This window comes from Hesperophylax consimilis, chromosome 4 (genome assembly GCF_061612785.1).
Source record: "Hesperophylax consimilis isolate HC1 chromosome 4, BYU_Hcon_1.0, whole genome shotgun sequence".
In the NCBI taxonomy this organism is placed as follows: Eukaryota; Metazoa; Arthropoda; class Insecta; order Trichoptera; family Limnephilidae; genus Hesperophylax; species Hesperophylax consimilis.
The window spans coordinates 5,100,964-5,121,379 of record NC_142839.1 but is presented as its reverse complement, the minus strand read 5'-3'; the positions used below and the strand labels follow the sequence as shown (position 1 = coordinate 5,121,379).

The window sequence follows — 20,416 nt, the reverse complement described above, 5'->3', positions numbered from 1 at the left end:
TAGAAGTAGTGTATGTTATGTGTATGTATATATGATGATATATTAGAGATGGGCGTAATTATTCGAATTATATACCTTCGAACACCGAACCGAAATTTTCGATTGGGATAATAATCGGTTGATATGTCCCTAGGTATATACATGACTTGAATTCACAGAAAGACCAAAGCGAACACGTGCTCCAGCATTTGTCTCTGTGATTTTACACGCAGATGGAGGCGGCAGTTCGAATTATTAGACATTAAGTATTTAGTAAAGAGCCTGGCCGGAAATCGCAATAAAAATTTAGAAAGCCAACTCAAGCAATACACCCATTAGTCGGCAGATTTAGCTCCAAACCCTCATCAAGTAGTAATTCCGAAATGGGTGTATTGTTAAACCAGCGACCCGGCAATAAAAACCTTCGCTCAAGGCTAGGCCATATTGTAATAGTTTGAAAGCTTTGGACAAATGTCATTTTAGCATCTTTTAAAATAATAATAACGACTACGGTGAGAATGTCGATGCCAGCGCCACGGACTCAAACAGCGTACCGAAGTGGTGTAAAGCGGAACCACTTTAGTTCCAGCACCCCACGACAGGTGCGCTACGGTCGCCGGATTGCGCAGCTCAACACATTCCACAATCAAAAAACAGTCAAGAGTACCCAGTCAGAGAGTCATCATCTCGCCCCCCCTTGGGGCGGCCGCCGAGGCGCCTCCGCCCAGGAGGCTGCCCTCTCGGCGGTCACGATCTCGACTAGTTCTCGACAGTTCACATTTCCGCACTCGACAGTCATCATCTTGGGAGTCATCATCCTGCTCTCCCCCTTGGAGCGGCGCCGAGGCAGCTGCCGACCAGGGAACTGCCCTAGCAGAAGTTACCGTCTCGCCTCCGCCGAGAAACTTCCTGCTCTCCCCCTTTGGAGCGGCACCGAGGCTCTTCCGACCAGGGAGCTGCCCTAGCAGAAGTTACCGTCTCGCCTCCGCCGAGAAACTTCCTGCTCTCCCCCTTGGAGCGGCGCCGAGGATCTTCCTACCAGGAAGCTGTCCTCTCAGGAGTCGCTGCCTGCCGACTCCGCCCTTCGGAGCCTTGGCCCAGGCTGAACCAATTCCGCCCTTCGGATCCAACCCAAGTTGTCGCTTGTGTGATGTCGGTGATAAGTGCGAACGTGGAGATCCGCGGTTCAAGATAAGAAATATAATTAAGCTAGATTAAGACTAACCCTTCTTTATACATTTTTTTAAATAAATTTTAATCGTGTTCGAACTTAAGTAACTTCTTTTTTTTGTACTCGTTCCTCCTTTTCTTTTACATGAATAATATTAATTATTAACTTCCCTTAAGTAGAGTCGTAACACGGTGGGATCGATTTCAAAAGCAATCAATTCCCATTTTTATATGCATTACTTATAGAAATTCGAAATTTGAGTGGATCATTTTATATTTTGTCCATAGATATATATTTCATATTTGACACAATCGTGATTCCCTGTCTACGTCATTATTTGTCTGTGGTTTTTTTGACATCTTCAAAATAGTGCAATTACATCCCTTGTTGAATTTACAATGTCTTAAATTATGCACAAATACCACAGGTATTTATAGACCTCAATTAAATACATATTTTTATGTTTATAGTCCAAACATACGCAGTAAGATTATAGAAACGCGCTAATTAGTATTTTTGTTTACAGATAATTAAAATATAATGGGCCACCTTTATTTTTGGAGGGGCTTGGAATGCTTATCTATTGAAAATGAATGGATAAATCGTACAGGAGCAACAAAATTTTGTGTATTTGGAAATGAAATTGTCGTTTTATGCGACGATCGAAGTGTATATCACTCCAACCTTGAGAATTCATCAAATGTATTGCACTTCCAAAAAATACCAGATTTAATCGCCACTGATATAGCATCTTATAACAGGCAGTTGTTTTACGTCGACATATATGGACAAGTTTATAAATGCGAACCGAAATCATGGGAATTGAAAGAAGAAGTTATAATAAAAGAAGATGCCAGAAATTGTCATCATGGACACAAAACACCGAGTCATCGGGTGAAAATAAAATCTATTGCTGCCGGAGAATTTGGTATTCTGTTCATAAGTAAATGTGGACAGCTGTGGGCATCTGGCTTCATGCCCCAGCTTGCAATCGATTCAGTCGATCCAAAGAAGGTGTTATTCTTCGAAGGACGCACTGTTTACCAGGCTGCAGTTGGTGAAAAATTTGGAATGGTTATAGTTCGTAAAAAAATATGTGAAGATGAAACTGACAGTGAAAATGATGAGGATGTGTTTACCTCTTCTTGCATGGAGTGCCAAACTGATACAAGGATGTCAACTCCCTCGCAGGTGTCTCTGGTGGACACTTGTCCCCTGGGGGCCGCGGTGTACAAGTCCAGCGAGGACACCAGCAGCACCTCCGCAGCGCACACACACACAGACCTGCACGGGCCCCACACACCCACTGAAGACACCAGTCCATCCACAGAAGACTCAGAAAAAATACACATCGATGAGAATACTAAGAATAGTTCGACACCAACTAAAGAACTTACCAGTGAAGAAAAAACGAAAACTTATCTAGAAACAGTTAATGAAGAAAATGCTTCGACTTTGAGTAGAGAAGTTAGTGTCGAAGATAAACCTAATTTGATTTTTATAAATACTGAAGCAGCGAAACAATTTCTAACCAAACAGCTGTCCTGGGTGTCTGCGGGAGAGGATTATCTTGTAGAGTGCACTGAAAGACCCACAAGGATTATTAAAGAAAATGTCTCCAATCTCACCAACCTGGTGGTGGAAGGTGTGAAAACTGTTGGAGATAAAGTCGCCACTCTTTCACGTCACATGAGTGGAAGCAGTGAAACAAATGACGCTCTCGAAGCTTACGAAACTCTCATTGCGGAAGAGCTGAATCCGTTAATGTATTCACTATCTTCTAATTACAAAATGGACGAAATTCAAATGTCCTCTAGCACAGTGAGTGATAAGGAGCATTCGCAAAATTTAATATACGACCGAGCTAAGATGCTTGTCAAGATTGGCCAAAATTTGTTGAATTCAGAAATTTGGGTGTGGGGCGACGCAAATAGTGGTCAACTCGGGACAGGCGACACCGTCAAAAGATCTCAACCAATTACCATTCCCCGGCTGGCCAATCTCGGTATTCATAAAATATCTTGTGGAAAGTCACATTGCGCCGCAATCACTTTGGATGGACGAGTCTTTTGCTGGGGACACAACGAATGGCGTCAAGTCAGTACCGATTCGGATAGTGGCAAAAGTAGCCCCCAACACTTCTCCGCCAATTCTAATACAGATAGAGCGCGAGATGTAGCTTGTGGGGATTACCATACCATGGTTTATACCCTGGATGAAAATATATTCTTCATTGGAAAGTATAATTCCGCGTTTACGCATGAAGCCAAAAACCTTAAAGGAAGCATTAAGGACAAGGATACACTTATGATCGATCCAGATCTTCAGAAGAAACTGCCTAAAAGTTATCGTCCTCTAAAAAAACATAAAGATTTTTACACCACACTCTCGGCTGATCTCAATTTCAAGTGTCATATTTTATCATCCGGAGTATTGAGCGCATATCACTTGCAACCATATCGTAATCAAGAACCACCGGCTCTCCAGGACTTGGCAATAGAACAACAGTTTTTAGAAGAGATGACTCTTGTTCATCAATCTTTAATCAGGCCGCTTTTGAAGGTGACGGCATCCATAGCTTCTAATTCCACAGTATTTGAATCCTTGTGCTGTATATACGCCGACATTATGTATTTTACAGCAGTAAATGTTCTTTCCTTCTGGAAATACACCGAAGGTCATAAAAGAGCTACCGAGATTGCTTTGATTCAAAATTGCGAAGAACATATTTCATTATATGAGAAATATTTGAATGCAGTTTGTAATATAATTGTCATAAATGGTTTTCACGTAATGAGCTCGTACCTAGATGTACCGGTGCCGTTAAATAATTTATTCAATGATAAACTTCCATCCAGCAAGCAAAAGAGTAATAAAACGATATCTGAAGGTATTATATTTTATGCTATTATGCACCCACTGAGTCGACTGAATACATATAAATGCATGATACAATCACTCTTCAAGAAATATAATTCGGGCACCCCTTCTGCTGATGTCAAGGTGGGCATTGAGCAAAAGTTAGTAGATGTCCTTTCAAAGTGGGACAGTTTTATTCACACGCAGGAACGAAAAAGGAACGAAGCCAACGCTACTAAACAGTTTTGGGAAGGAACGGGGAAAACCCTCGAAGTGTATAGGTCACCCGAACGGAGATTAGTGCGAGAATCTAAAACAGACGCTCTCTCTCTTCTTCACTCCGGAAGATTTAGTTCTCATTGGTTTATTTTGCTGAGTGATGTGTTTATACACATCAATGGAAGCACCCAGAATGCGCACAACTTGATAACCCTCTGGGTGGAACCTGTCAATGATACAGATTCATTACAAAATGCAATTCGTGTAATCACTCCAGAAGAATCTTTCACGGTTTACGCCGCTACATCGCAAGAAAAATTCAGATGGCTGCTGGGCTTCCAAACTGCAATCAAAACTAGTCTGAATAAGAGCAGCAGCGTAAATGCACCTTTAGTAAGGACAGCTATTTATACGTACACCAATAAAAACCAACTATACAAAGATGCTAAATATTCAGGAAGATGGTTGAATGGAAAGCTGCACGGTACTGGCAAAATGGAATGGCAAGATGGTAAAATATATTTGGGACAATTTCACAATAATCAGATACACGGACAGGGAAGGATGGACATCCCCAACGTAGGTGTGTATGAAGGCCAATGGAAAGAAAATCTTCAAAATGGATTTGGCATCATGAAATACACTTCTGGAGACATCTACGAAGGTTACTTTAAGGATGGATTGGCTCATGGCCACGGGGTGCGCAAGCAAGGGGACTTTACCACCTCCACAGCCACCATCTACATGGGGGAGTGGGTGCAGGGGGTGCGCCAAGGCTACGGAGTGATGGATGACATCGGCAAAGGAGAAAAGTATTTGGGCACTTGGAGCGACAATAAGAAGAATGGTGGGGGATTAATAGTCACATTGGATGGAATATATTACGAGGGAGTTTTCTTAAATGATACGTTGACGGTTAGTTAATTTCAGTATTTTCCCCATAAAATGAAAATTTATTTATCAACTTGCAAGTTCCCGTCAAAGTAAATTTCCTCTTATTTTGATTGACGTTCAAAATAAGAGGAAATTTATGGTGTGCAAAATTTCATCAAGAAGTGGGAAAAGGGGATGGTGGTGGTTTTTCTAAATCTCATGTACCATTACTTTCCTCTTGTTTTAAAGGTCAAGTGTGCAAAATTTCCTCAATCTCAGAATGAAATTGTAGATTTGTATAAAAAATAAATCTGAAAAATGACACTCTTCCTTACAGCAACATAACACTGAGACTCATACTTTTTGTCAGCAACATAACTCTGAGACCTGGCCTGAGACCATAAATATATTAAACAGAAAATCCAACTTAATTTTGTTTTAGAACTGTGTGGGAATCATACCCTTCAACTCAAGTCAATGCAAATTCACTACCCTATGGAGGCTAAACGAAAGTCTTAAATTATTGTTTTTTAGGGTCATGGAGTAATGATATTTGAAGATGGCACTCACTACGAGGGGGAATTTAGATCTGCAGGAGTGTTCAACGGCAAAGGAAAGCTCACCTTCTCAAGTGGGGACTGCATCGATGGAACTTTCAATGGGGCCTGGACAGACGGAGTCAAAATAAATACGGGAACACTACACATGAACATATCGAACCCAGTGCCAGAACCTAACACCAAGCCAAAGTTTGTACTTATTTTTATATTTATAAACAACTCAATGAACAAACTCATATTGATAGTTCAGAAAGGTTTCGAGCACCTAAATCTCTTAAAATTAAAATGGATTACCTATATTATTTACTGAGCGTAGTGAAATCCTGTTTTAACTCGACCGTTTTGTATTTCGTCTGCCTGTAATTTTTTTTGTATGTTCCATTTTAAGATGGTGGCTGTTTTACGTGTTACACGGGCCCTACAAACATACTTGTCCCTTTCGCCCCATAGGACGTAGGAAACGTGGCAAGGGAGCATCGGTTCTCCCACTCTAACAGATTTCTGAGCATTGGATTGGGAGTGCCGACGCTTTCTTGCCACGGGTACTATGTCCTACGGGAGCGAAAGGGACAAGTTTATTTTATTTATTTATTTATTTATTTATATATATATACGCCTAAAAAGGCTTTTACATAGAAGTGATACATGTGATGTTTTGGACATCCACAAAAATAAACGATAAATAATAAAATAACGTGCTCTAAAAAATTTTTTGTTTAAACAACGACGGAAGATTTATTGACAGACAGGCCTTGAGTAAACAGATTCCCACGGGAAAGGAGAGACCGGAGGACAGTCGAGGTTTGAACTTGGGTGGATTGACAGCCCCGAGAAAGGGATACAAATCAGAAGTGTTGTTTGAAATTGCAGTTAATTATTGAATTCAAATGGTATTAGAGAATATTGCGGAATATTGAATTAAAGTGAAAGATTATTGATCCGGTGTTTGTGTGAAGTGAAAGTGATTCGACTCAGTGGGAAAACAATTAATAATAATGACAATAATAATAATTGGATAATTTGTAGAGCGCCGTTTTGTAAAAACCCACCTCAGGGGCGCCAGGTGTTGTGCAATCGCGATTGTGTTATAAAGTTGTGTTGATTTAAACGTGATTTCGTATACAGTTCGAACTAGATTGCTTGTCTTAAAAACATGAAAATAATAAAAACATTGATTGCGTTTTAAAATAGAGTGAATGTACTTAAAGGCAGGAAGTGTTTAATCGGGCTAAGTTATTGATTTGGCGAGATGGCATTCTATCCACGGAGACCGAAAACCAGAGAATCAAATAGATTATTAACTGTGGGTTCGAATCCTAACAGATTAGGGAGGTACAATTTTATTTACAGGAATATTTAATTACCCTTTTATAAGCGTAGGGAGGAGGTCGAAAATTAAAGTGATTTAGCTATATAGTGTAACCAGGTAAGTTTCACACGAGGATTTGGAGGTGACTAACAGGGTGAGTTTTTTTATATTATTTATTAAATTTCAGAGGACCCTTTTAATAATAATAGGATACAACCGAGGTACAGGAACCGAGTTTGCAACGCCTGCAACCCAAATAATCTTCCCATAAGTAGGGATACGCTAGACGCATTGTCAATCAGCTGTGAGCGAGAGACGAGTCAACGACCTTTTCATATATAGGCCGAGAGGCGCGGAGTACAGTCAGTCAAAGGGGAAGTTTTGCTAGCGTATGCCGTCCCAAATTGAAAGCGATCGGATACAACCAGACGGAACAAAATGAAAACTTTTCTTCTGTTATTTGACCTTCTAATTTAATACCTTTCATCTATTGTTTGACTTCCTAAGTTACGAATTGGGATGCACAAAAACAAATCTAAAGTCGAAAGAGGGAGATGGTAATCTCCGAAATAAAACTACCAACCGAACAACTTTTCTCAACAGGTATCTTTCGAGAGGTAGGCGGCCTCTTTAAATTAAATGCAAAAAATCAAACCAATTATCCGTTTATACCTTACCTGAGAGGATAGGTATTCAGTAGAAGTTACCCATACCTAATACACGAGGATGCTAGTAACCTCATAAAATAAATACTGGAACCAAATATTAAAATACAGACAGTCCTCATCCCAAATTTGGCATATCGAGTAGACCTTACATATATCTCACATGATAATTGGCTGAATGGGTAGGCACACAACCTATCGTTAATAAGCAGGCAGAATGTCGACAAGATCGTCGTGTGTTATATGTGTATTGACCTAGAAAGGGATGTAAATCCCCGACGGCGTGGGAGTTACAACGTTTTCTGGAGGTGGCACGTAACTTAGGACCTTGCGTGTCACATTTTCGCGACTAGATTCGTGATAAAGGGATGTTATGGTTTTCCCCTTCTACACTCAGTAAAGTAGTTTATCCTGGAGGTGTTTGAGATTGGGGCAATTCTGAAATTGGTGAAGAGACCTGGTTTTCTTTATTCTGGCGTGAAGGTTGCCGATTTGGAACAAGGGGAGACCCGGCCGGTTGTGATATCCAGACACGCAGATATCGATTGCCTTGTTCGAATTATCATCCATCAGTTTTGTTTGGTAAGCGGAGGAGCCAGTCTTAACTTGAAAAAAAATTCATTTCCTTTCCTCTCCTTCCCCTCACAAAATATATACATGGATGGCGCCGACAACTAACACCATGAATTTATCGTATGTATATCACATATATAAAATCTAACACTTTATTATATTCACATTACCCTACGATAGGTAGAATCGAGTAGCTAGGGGGGGGTGAGCAGGCGACTTAGAAGATAAGGTTTATAAAATGGTTTTGAAAAACAGCGGTAATGGATTCAACTCACTCTATCTCAAAAGAACCAAGGGATACCACACAAAACATAAATAACTAGGTTTCTAAACCGAGAAACAAAAACCCAACACAACGTTCGGTGAAGCCTTTTTATACTGAACCGTCACGTGAAATGAGTACGTTCAAGGTCGTACGTCACGTAGACAAACTAGGATGTACACACTTGAAGGGGTGTGTAATAAAGAAAAGACGGCAGGGAGGACCTTCCTACCCCGGATATATATATAACCAAAGCCTTATGGAAAAGTTTGAAGTAGAAAGGACAGATCATTACATCTGATGCCGCAAACCAGGAGAGATAGATATACAAGCTGGTTTGAATTCATTACTGTTGTTGAAAAAAAAAAAAATGGATTTCATAAACCTTATTAATTCACATTAACAGCAAAAGAAATGGTACCTATCGTCAAAAATGATAACAGAGACATCGTACTTCAAAGGCAAAATAGAATAAACAGACAGACCCGGAAAACATTGAATTCATTGTGACGACAAAAAACATCTAAAATGTTCATAAACAACGAAGCCAAAGGATAAACAAACATCGAAATCGGATTAATTATAACACAAGAATAAGATAGCTGGGACAAATCTAAAATAAACATTGCATTCAGATATCGTGAAGTATATGGCATATTTTATACCGTTGATATTTGAATAAATGTAAACAATTATTGTTTATTCCAGATCTAAAAGGCAGAGAATGTTTAAGACATAAATAATAAAAGACAGACAAAACCATCGGATCACCGCCGAGGACACAAAATAAAAACAAATCAACATGAAAATAAATAACACTCGAACATAATACAAATAACGTATTGAGGTGAAACAACACTGTTTAAACAAATAACTCAGAGTTTAAAAATAAACAAGTGTGACATGACATATTGAATTTCTACCCATAGAGACACAAAACACTTGAAAAAGCTGAGGGCGGAAAAAAACTCACCAGTAGAACAAGCCGATAATCACGGGAACCAAAAAAATAAACAGATGCTAGGTTAGAAACGAAGAACAGGGGCGCTCAACATTTTGGAAGAATTAAAATAAAATTTAAAATAAAAATAAAAAATAAATACAGAGGTATTCGAGAAACGTAAATTACCTACTTATAGTTATTTCTAATCCCATCGACTAACACGAGGAAGCGAGATTACCCGTTGGGCTTAGAACTAAAGGGAGGCTGTGATGTTTTGGACATCCACAAAAATAAACGATAAATAATAAAATAACGTGCTCTAAAAAATTTTTTGTTTAAACAACGACGGAAGATTTATTGACAGACAGGCCTTGAGTAAACAGATTCCCACGGGAAAGGAGAGACCGGAGGACAGTCGAGGTTTGAACTTGGGTGGATTGACAGCCCCGAGAAAGGGATACAAATCAGAAGTGTTGTTTGAAATTGCAGTTAATTATTGAATTCAAATGGTATTAGAGAATATTGCGGAATATTGAATTAAAGTGAAAGATTATTGATCCGGTGTTTGTGTGAAGTGAAAGTGATTCGACTCAGTGGGAAAACAATTAATAATAATGACAATAATAATAATTGGATAATTTGTAGAGCGCCGTTTTGTAAAAACCCACCTCAGGGGCGCCAGGTGTTGTGCAATCGCGATTGTGTTATAAAGTTGTGTTGATTTAAACGTGATTTCGTATACAGTTCGAACTAGATTGCTTGTCTTAAAAACATGAAAATAATAAAAACATTGATTGCGTTTTAAAATAGAGTGAATGTACTTAAAGGCAGGAAGTGTTTAATCGGGCTAAGTTATTGATTTGGCGAGATGGCATTCTATCCACGGAGACCGAAAACCAGAGAATCAAATAGATTATTAACTGTGGGTTCGAATCCTAACAGATTAGGGAGGTACAATTTTATTTACAGGAATATTTAATTACCCTTTTATAAGCGTAGGGAGGAGGTCGAAAATTAAAGTGATTTAGCTATATAGTGTAACCAGGTAAGTTTCACACGAGGATTTGGAGGTGACTAACAGGGTGAGTTTTTTTATATTATTTATTAAATTTCAGAGGACCCTTTTAATAATAATAGGATACAACCGAGGTACAGGAACCGAGTTTGCAACGCCTGCAACCCAAATAATCTTCCCATAAGTAGGGATACGCTAGACGCATTGTCAATCAGCTGTGAGCGAGAGACGAGTCAACGACCTTTTCATATATAGGCCGAGAGGCGCGGAGTACAGTCAGTCAAAGGGGAAGTTTTGCTAGCGTATGCCGTCCCAAATTGAAAGCGATCGGATACAACCAGACGGAACAAAATGAAAACTTTTCTTCTGTTATTTGACCTTCTAATTTAATACCTTTCATCTATTGTTTGACTTCCTAAGTTACGAATTGGGATGCACAAAAACAAATCTAAAGTCGAAAGAGGGAGATGGTAATCTCCGAAATAAAACTACCAACCGAACAACTTTTCTCAACAGGTATCTTTCGAGAGGTAGGCGGCCTCTTTAAATTAAATGCAAAAAATCAAACCAATTATCCGTTTATACCTTACCTGAGAGGATAGGTATTCAGTAGAAGTTACCCATACCTAATACACGAGGATGCTAGTAACCTCATAAAATAAATACTGGAACCAAATATTAAAATACAGACAGTCCTCATCCCAAATTTGGCATATCGAGTAGACCTTACATATATCTCACATGATAATTGGCTGAATGGGTAGGCACACAACCTATCGTTAATAAGCAGGCAGAATGTCGACAAGATCGTCGTGTGTTATATGTGTATTGACCTAGAAAGGGATGTAAATCCCCGACGGCGTGGGAGTTACAACGTTTTCTGGAGGTGGCACGTAACTTAGGACCTTGCGTGTCACATTTTCGCGACTAGATTCGTGATAAAGGGATGTTATGGTTTTCCCCTTCTACACTCAGTAAAGTAGTTTATCCTGGAGGTGTTTGAGATTGGGGCAATTCTGAAATTGGTGAAGAGACCTGGTTTTCTTTATTCTGGCGTGAAGGTTGCCGATTTGGAACAAGGGGAGACCCGGCCGGTTGTGATATCCAGACACGCAGATATCGATTGCCTTGTTCGAATTATCATCCATCAGTTTTGTTTGGTAAGCGGAGGAGCCAGTCTTAACTTGAAAAAAATTCATTTCCTTTCCTCTCCTTCCCCTCACAAAATATATACATGGATGGCGCCGACAACTAACACCATGAATTTATCGTATGTATATCACATATATAAAATCTAACACTTTATTATATTCACATTACCCTACGATAGGTAGAATCGAGTAGCTAGGGGGGGGTGAGCAGGCGACTTAGAAGATAAGGTTTATAAAATGGTTTTGAAAAACAGCGGTAATGGATTCAACTCACTCTATCTCAAAAGAACCAAGGGATACCACACAAAACATAAATAACTAGGTTTCTAAACCGAGAAACAAAAACCCAACACAACGTTCGGTGAAGCCTTTTTATACTGAACCGTCACGTGAAATGAGTACGTTCAAGGTCGTACGTCACGTAGACAAACTAGGATGTACACACTTGAAGGGGTGTGTAATAAAGAAAAGACGGCAGGGAGGACCTTCCTACCCCGGATATATATATAACCAAAGCCTTATGGAAAAGTTTGAAGTAGAAAGGACAGATCATTACATACATGATGCAGTACAATAAGAGAATATGTATTATACAGGAGATATTGACAGTAAATAGATGTAATCCATTTTAAGGAAGGAAAAAAAAATAACATAAAGTAAAAAAGAAATTACAACAACACTACATGTAAGACAAATCATTAAAACTAATTTACCAACGCTACTCTAATTTGTAGGATTCAACAAAGTGTTGGTGTAGATTATGCTTAATTCTATATATGGAGTCAATAAATAAATCAATAGCACCCCCATACTTGTTGCCCAGATCATGCATCCTATTGGTCAGTGAGTGTGTCTGATAGTTGGTCGAGTATGTATTACAGAAGAATGTTATATTTTGTCTTGTATTCCTAGTCGGCACATGTAGTTTCATAGTGGCAAGGATGGCAGGACTATCAATTAAGTTGTTAATGACTCTGTGTAACACAACCAGACAGTGTTATTAGATGCAATTGATTCATTAAACTGACATAATTAATGTAATCAATAGGAATTCCGAGCTTAAAATTTACGTACTTAAGAAATTTGTGCTGAACTCTTTCTATATTATTGGAGTGAACTTTATATAAAGGGGACTAAATAGGTGAATTATACTCCAATTGACTTCTGACTACAGTGAAACTCTCTTAAGAAGTTTTCCTAGGGACCGGGGAAAAAAAACTTCTTAAGTGGGAAAACTTCTTAAGTGGGATTCAATTTTAGCCATTTAATAACTCCAGTCCGGGGCATACGTCATTCCTATGTCTACCTACGTTAAATTGTCGTGAAAACAAGCTCATATGATCCAAGCGGTCAAAAAAAAAATATATATATACATCTTCTAGTTATCATGCGTTTCAATCTACATTTTAAATTTATGCATATGTATTTCCTAACCTTCAAACTTAATTTACGACAAATGTCAGATGAAACATGATGCACGGCAATTTTTGATGTTTGAATGAAAAAAACGTAATTATAATGCATATTTTACCATCTCCCCCGCCATATAATCATGTTGTTATGTATTTAAAGGTGAAATATTCCGTATTAACCGTGATCCGATAGATTATCAAAAGTTTTTCATGTTTTACAAATTCGATGGAATAAAAATTTTATACAATAATATTACGAAACATCTCTATGTTCATTATCAAAGGGAAGATTATTGAAGGAGGCGTCAAATGTATGCAAATGTAGATCTAGCCCACGTAAGGTTGAGTTTAATATAATCTTTCATGTTATTTCGGCCTTAAAGACGCTTGCATATTTGTTACATAATTCCGCATTTTTTATTCGTTCCATTGCTATTTTACCTAGTTAGGGGATTAGGAGACGGGGTATTTGGTTTATTTATTGGTTACGGCAGGTTACGGCTTACGGCCCGGCGGCCGACCAAGGGTTTTATGGTCTCAGGTACTAGGTATGGGTTTCAGTCAACGTCTTTCAATTTATGACTTGGAAAAAGGTTCATTTTAGATATTTTGCGACACAATATTTCGTTTGTGTTGATTTTACCGCCGGATTTCTAAAACCTCTTAAGCGGGAAGCAGTTTTAGCTCTAAAACTTCTTATGTGGGAAAAAATCGTGTTTTTTGTATGGAATTTTCAAGGGACCAAAAATCAAAACTTCTTAAGCGTGAAAACTTCTTAAGTGGGAACTTCTTAAGCGAGTTTTACTGTAATGAAATATGGAGGGTTCTCATACAATCTATGGACTTAAAATCAGTTAAAGTTCTGCAAAGGAAGCCAAGCATCTTTAAAGCCTTATTAGTTATAGTTTATGTGTTCAATGAATGACAAGTTTTCATCGAATATTACACCCAAGTCACGAATATGTGATACTGGTATTAATTTAATATTATTTAATGTATATTCATGTAATATATTAAAACGAGTTTTGGAAAATCGTATTACTTGACATTTCTGAATGTTCAAAAATAATGCATTTTGTTCACACCATTGATGAAGTTGTTCTAAATTACTCTGTAAAATTTGACAATCGTATACATTTCGTATTCTTTTATATATTTTTAAGTCTTCAGCAAATAGCAGAACTTCTACATCATTAAATTGGTCAACAATGTCATTGATAAATAATAAGAAAAATATTGGGCCGAGGTGGGACTCTTGAGGAACCCCACTTGTGGCCTCGAATATATAAGATTGTACAGAATTACTCTTTACACTAAGCACCCTATGGCTAAGATAACTAACAATCCAACTCAATAATTTACCTTTGATGCCCAACAATCGAAGTTTATAAATAAGTATGTGATGTCGAACCTTATCAAAAGCTTTACTAAAGTCAGTGTATATACTGTCCACTTGTTGTTTGAGATCCAGAGATTCAGATATGTAATTTTCATAAATCATTAAATTACTTAAGGTAGAGCGACCTGTGATGAAGCCATGTTGGTTAGGAACAATAATGTAGTTGATTTTTTTATTTTTTTTTATTTATTCACATTTAAACCCGCTAAACTACTTATGTAGTTTGTCAGCTATATAGCTTATAGGTTTTACAATGATATCTAGGACTAATTTCTCAAAAACTTTCGGTAAAGCAGACATTATACAAATTGTTGTTTGTTTTTGGGGTGTTATGCCGTGTTGCGCTAACTCCTTCTTTAGCCGACGTTTCGGACAGCGTTGCAGTGTCCGACTGAAGCCCTAAAAGAAAGTCTTATTTTGCATAAATATATTTAGTGCGATATTCAACTTTGTCCAGAAAATGATCCCACACCATTCAACACTACGAAATGGAGCCATTTTTAACCCTTCAGTACTTTTCAACACTTTTGTTCAGTTTGCAATGTTTTCTGTGTACTTCAAATGCGCTATATACATCTTATTTTTTAATTTTACCTTAAAAAAAATACTGTTTTAGAAACTAGATAAAATTATCTTTCCGGTGAATGCATTTAAAATAAACATTATTGTTTCTAAATAATAAAATTTTAATATCAAACGTGAAAAATATTGTCAAAAATGCTTACCACATTTTTATTTAATTCTTTGCTCTGAGAGAACTCGATATTTCGAAAACACATTCGTCTTGTTTGGGGAATTTGTAAGAAAACTGTAACTTCACTTTTATCTCGTTCATACAATAAAAAATAATTTTTAAAGTTTAGCCGATTGTTACGATAGCGACGCTAAATATGAATTATTAATTTTGGCTATTTTATTAATTGCATCCAGTATTGAGGCAAACTGGAAAGAATTATTATTTCTCTTTCCAACGTCAAAAAAATTACATGTTTCCGCGTGGTGTTAGGGAGTGGAAATCACCAATAGTTGTAAGAAATGTGCAGAATTAAGAATGGGAAGAAGGCTCAGTTATCTGGGGTTATGTTAAATTTAAAAATATTTATATATTTCAGATCTTTTGGCTATCTGAGTGTGCTCCCCGAGCAGAAGTGGAATGGATTATTCCGCCACTGTTTCGAGCAGCTAGGATTTCCCGACAACCTCCTTCCCGGGATGATCGACCAGAGCCTCAAAATCAACAACACCGCCTGGAACGAGAAATGCTGGAGGAACATTGCAGTCATCCTTTCCAATGCTCAGGACGAAATCATAGTCCACTCCAGTTCCATATCGATGGACATGCCAAAAAGAAGCGATAATAAATTGACCTCCTCTGAAAAATTGGATATCATACCGCAATATGGTCAGACGTCATTGACGATGGAATCTTACAATGAAATCAGACAATACATCTCCAAGGTAAGCTGATATGGCTTATTGGCTTAACCGGTTCAGTTATAATCACTCCCACAGGTGGACCAATCATATGTAACTATATATAAAAACCCCTTTAACCAACTTTTTTCTGCTAGGCCCTGCAGGTGGCTTTTTGATGGGCTTTGCACAATTTAGTCAAGTTTTCGATAGTAGTTTTGCCCCTTTGTATGAACAACAGCAATTATTGGAATGTGTGCAACAATTTACTTGTCACGTAGGTACCTATTCATTTTTCTATCCAAATAAAAACATTTTTGAATGCCTACGTAATATACGTGTGTTGTATAACTTTGTTCATTTGAAATTCACTGGACGAATCAAAATTAATTTCTTCTAAGCCCCTTATCCTATGGGTCGGTAAGCAATCGACATAAACTGAGTGCTGCAAGACCCTGCACAGAAAATTATGTTCATCATAGTAAGGTAACGGTCTGTAGCTCAGTTCAGTGTGGAACTTTTCTGCACAGTGTCTTACAGCACTACCGAAATTGTGCATTTTGACAGCAATTTAGAGAGCTCTAAAATTTCAAGTTTACCATCGGCCTATCTTCTTATATCTTCTATATATATTTATTTCATGTTTGAAAATAAAATATTACAATTTACATATATTAATGTATATTTCAAATACAAAAACTAAAAGGTGTTTTTATCTTTTTTCTAAAATGGTTTTTGTTTTTAAGACATCTTCAAAAAGAAGATATACATATACACGGTGTCCGGAAACTCGTAGTACAAGTACAAGCGGGAAACTGGAGAAAACCACATGGGGAACCCAAATAAACATAAAGTTTTTTGATTTGAGCATTTTCACCAAAAAAAAAAAAAAACAAAAAAAAATATTTTTCGGCTATTTCAGGGTTAAAATTTTTTCGTCATTCGATCTGAGACGCGCGCCGACGCAACGGAGAGAAATTATTATTACCATAGGTACTTACAATATGTAGCGATGTTCCGATCTCCAATTCAAAACACAAACGTCAAATAAATTATTTTAAATGTTCACCGTTAACTTCCAAGCACAGTTGGGTCCGTCTGATGATTGATTATCGCACTATTTTAATCATGTCAGAGTTAATTTTTACCTCGTTGAAGGCTTGATAAGTCTCAAAATCAAAACATTAAAAACGTACAACTCTTTTCAAACACTCACAACAACTTTCCAACAATCTTAAAGTATCACTATCAAAACAATAATAACGCACAATAATCTCTCCATGTATTCGATGGCAGCTCTGGTCGAGTTTCCGTTTGCTCGACCTAAGCACATGAGCATATCGTAATATTCGGCGTTACTGTATTCCATTTTAAACCACAATAATAATTAAAATTTTCAACAAACGAGTAACTCACACTTTTTTTAACATATCAAAATAACACACACTTTGATTTAATGTTTGTTAATTAATCTGAAAACAAAAAAAGGGTTAATTATAGCTTGTTGACACATAAAAGTGTTGTACGCCGTTCAAATTATACGACCACTACACAATATCGTTATCAGCAAACTGAAGTCCTGACAAATAAAATCTTGTCGCGAACATCTTGTCGCGTGGGTGGTCCGACACCGGACATCAGCCATTTTTAATGTACTAGCCCATCATTAATACGGGTACAAGTCCAAAATTTGAAGAAATTAGTTTTTGATGCAGACTTGAAATAAATTAGGTAAATTTTAGATGTCGCTGTCAATGGTTAATATGCACTTTTTTATTAAAAAATCTTTTGATACACCTTAATTACATTAAAATAATAACTATTGGCACTGGGGGCAGTGGAAAATATTTCATTCTAAATTTCGATTACGTAAACTTAAAATTAGTTTTCGTTCTGTGAAACGAGACTGTCCATTTTCAAACATTATTTTCAAATGTCATTTTGTTATGTTGGTATTCTTGTTACTTTATGAAGAAATGAACGCCTAGAGACAAAATCGCGCGGGTGTTTTTTTTTCAATGTTAAAAAACTAAAATTCCGCCTAATTAGTATTTACCTAATAAGAATGCATTGCGTGCATTGTGATTGAAATTTAATATCTTGATTTTTTTTTAATTAAAATCTCTAATCGCGCGGGCGTTTTTTTTTAATGTTAAAAAACTAAAATTCCGCCTAATTAGTATTTACCTAATAAGAATGCATTGCGTGCATTGTGATTGAAATTTAATAGCTTGATTTTTTTTTACATTAAAATCTCTAATCGCGCGGGTGTTTTTTTAATGTAAAAAAACTAAAATTCCGCCTAATTAGTATTTACCTAACAAGCATGCATTGCGTGCGTTGATTAAAATTTATTAGCTTGAATTTTTTTTTTACATTAAAATTTTATTTTTATAAGTGAAATATTTCTGCGATGTTGAGCGGCTACGCTAAGTTTGTGTGACATGATTTAGGATACAAAAGAAAGTGCCCCCTTTATACCGCCTGCTCGCGTCAAGGCAAGAAAAACATCCCAGTTTTCAAGTAGTTTAACGGCCACGCTAGGTTTGTGTGACATGGTTTTTGATACAAAAGTGAATGTATTAAAAAATAATTACCAAAATTAAAAACATGTTTTTTTACATCATTTTATTTCCAAAAGTTGATAATTTAGTACTTACCTAATTTTCCAGACTTCGTAGTATCTTCAAAATCTTCTAGCCGTTCGTTATACATTCAAGTGTATCAGGAATACCAACATACCAAAGTGACAGCGAATGAGCTAATGTCGTACAATCTCACAAGACGAAAGTTTGGCTCTCCTGAACATTTATCTTTATGGACTTGCATCCGTATGCTTCTCGGGTACAGAATTTGTTAGTCAGTCAAGGGGTGGTCATTCACGATGAAGGGCTGTCACAACATAGAAATTTAAAACACCGTTCAAAAATACATTTGTTTATTTATAAGTTATAAGTTGAGATTTTTACAGTAAGCAGATATAGAAAAAAAGCTTTATAAAATGAAGGGGAAAAAAGCTTTTTTAGGCGTATAAATAAATAAATAAATGTATCTGATTCCAGTCTAGAGTCTTGACGATATAGCGTGGTAATTATTCTGGTATAGGTACTGCATATAAATGTCTTTTAATAGTAAAAACCTGGTTACATGAAGGCAATGGATGAAAAAGCCGAGGAAGACATAATGAGTCAAATAAAGTGAGTGAAACAATACAAATAGTTTGAATTGACGGCCGGCGTGGACGAGGGGCACAGTCTCTTGACTCCCAATCCGAAGGTCGTGGTTCGAGTCTGGCGTGCGCAAATAAATTTTATTGAAATTAATTGTCTAATTTCACAATTAATTAATTAAAATAATAATAGTATATTTGCGACACGTTCCAGAGTGGAAGATACCCTCAGTATAACCCACATGTAAGACCACCATTCAGAATTGAAATGTTGCTTGAAATGGCTTTAGCGGTATTTGGTGACCAGATCTGAATAGCCAGGTACTTCCCCGCCTTCCTCCTCCCCATCTCTTTCCCCTCCCCACTTCCTTCAGACTCACAACATACCTCAATTAGGGATGCCATAGTCTTACTGTCTCCAGACAGGAGCAGACTCTTGTGCGGTATTCACATAAAAAAAAAATTACGTAATGCAAAAAAAAAAAAAAAATCGATGTGATTGAGTAACATAACACACGGTGCGGGTTGTGAAATGGTTCAAATTAGTGATCAAAGATTGACATTTAATACAAAAATAAGTTATGAAAATAAATCGAAACTTTGTCATAAGAAATAAATAGTGTGCGATTTGTTTACACAGCCCTACTGACTTTCGTCGAAAGAATGTGAAATTTGATACTGATGTGCGATCTGCTTCGTGTTATTTTATGGAAACTATAGTTCGTCTCTCTTTCACGTGTTTCTTGAACCGAGCAAATAGAGACAGCTATAATTTTGCCATATTTTGACGATTAGCTGCGTCTGTCGGCCCCCTAACAGCTGTCGAAATGTTTTTAACCGTGAAGCGACCGAATATTTTATTATTACAAAGAATTAAATGATGGTCGATTTCAAAATAATGCTTTAAATCCTCAATTCTTTGTTTGTTTTTCTTTTAAATAGTTTTAATTAGTTAGGTACTTTGATTGTCACTAATAATTCACAAGAATTTGACCAAAAAAAAAAATCAACTTCTGACTCGATTTACTCGAAAACGAAAGCTCAAATCAAAAAAAGTTATACAACAAAATCGACTCCAAATGTGATGTAAATTCCCCAGTTTCCCGCTTGTACTACGAGTTTCCGGACACCTTGTATAACACATTTTAAATACCTTGGAAATATTGCAAAATTCAATGAGAAATTTCCAAGGCTTCAAGTTTATAAAACAAATAAACTACCCTCTTCTGCTGTATAAATGAGGCATCAGCACGGGTAAGCCATCCAGTGAGGCCAACATTACTAAATCGTACCAAGAAATGTAAAATATTGTACCAAATAAAAAACAATGTGTATGTATTCCTTTTTATAGCTGTTAAATATCAGTTTAGTCAATTTTTTTATTTTTTTTATTTATTTTTTTTTATAGTGAATACCTCACAAGAGTCCCAACTGCTCCCGTCTG

At 37.0% G+C, this 20,416-nt stretch overlaps 1 protein-coding gene across 2 annotated transcripts in view; it reads left to right on the top strand.

The window, feature by feature from the left end:
- Positions 1-1,516: 1,516 nt before the first annotated feature.
- The window catches only part of Als2 (Amyotrophic lateral sclerosis 2), a 29,347-nt gene continuing 10,447 nt past the window's right edge, over positions 1,517-20,416 (top strand). The window contains exons 1-4 of one of the 2 annotated variants that reach the window (XM_089651252.1): positions 1,517-1,577; positions 1,677-5,143; positions 5,636-5,850; positions 15,503-15,848. In XM_089651252.1, coding sequence (XP_089507378.1) covers positions 1,691-5,143; positions 5,636-5,850; positions 15,503-15,848 — 4,014 coding nt within the window. In that variant the 5' untranslated portion in view covers positions 1,517-1,577; positions 1,677-1,690. Of the gene's footprint in view, positions 1,578-1,661; positions 5,144-5,635; positions 5,851-15,502; positions 15,849-20,416 lie in introns of both variants that reach the window. The other variant, XM_089651253.1, reaches the window with a different exon arrangement.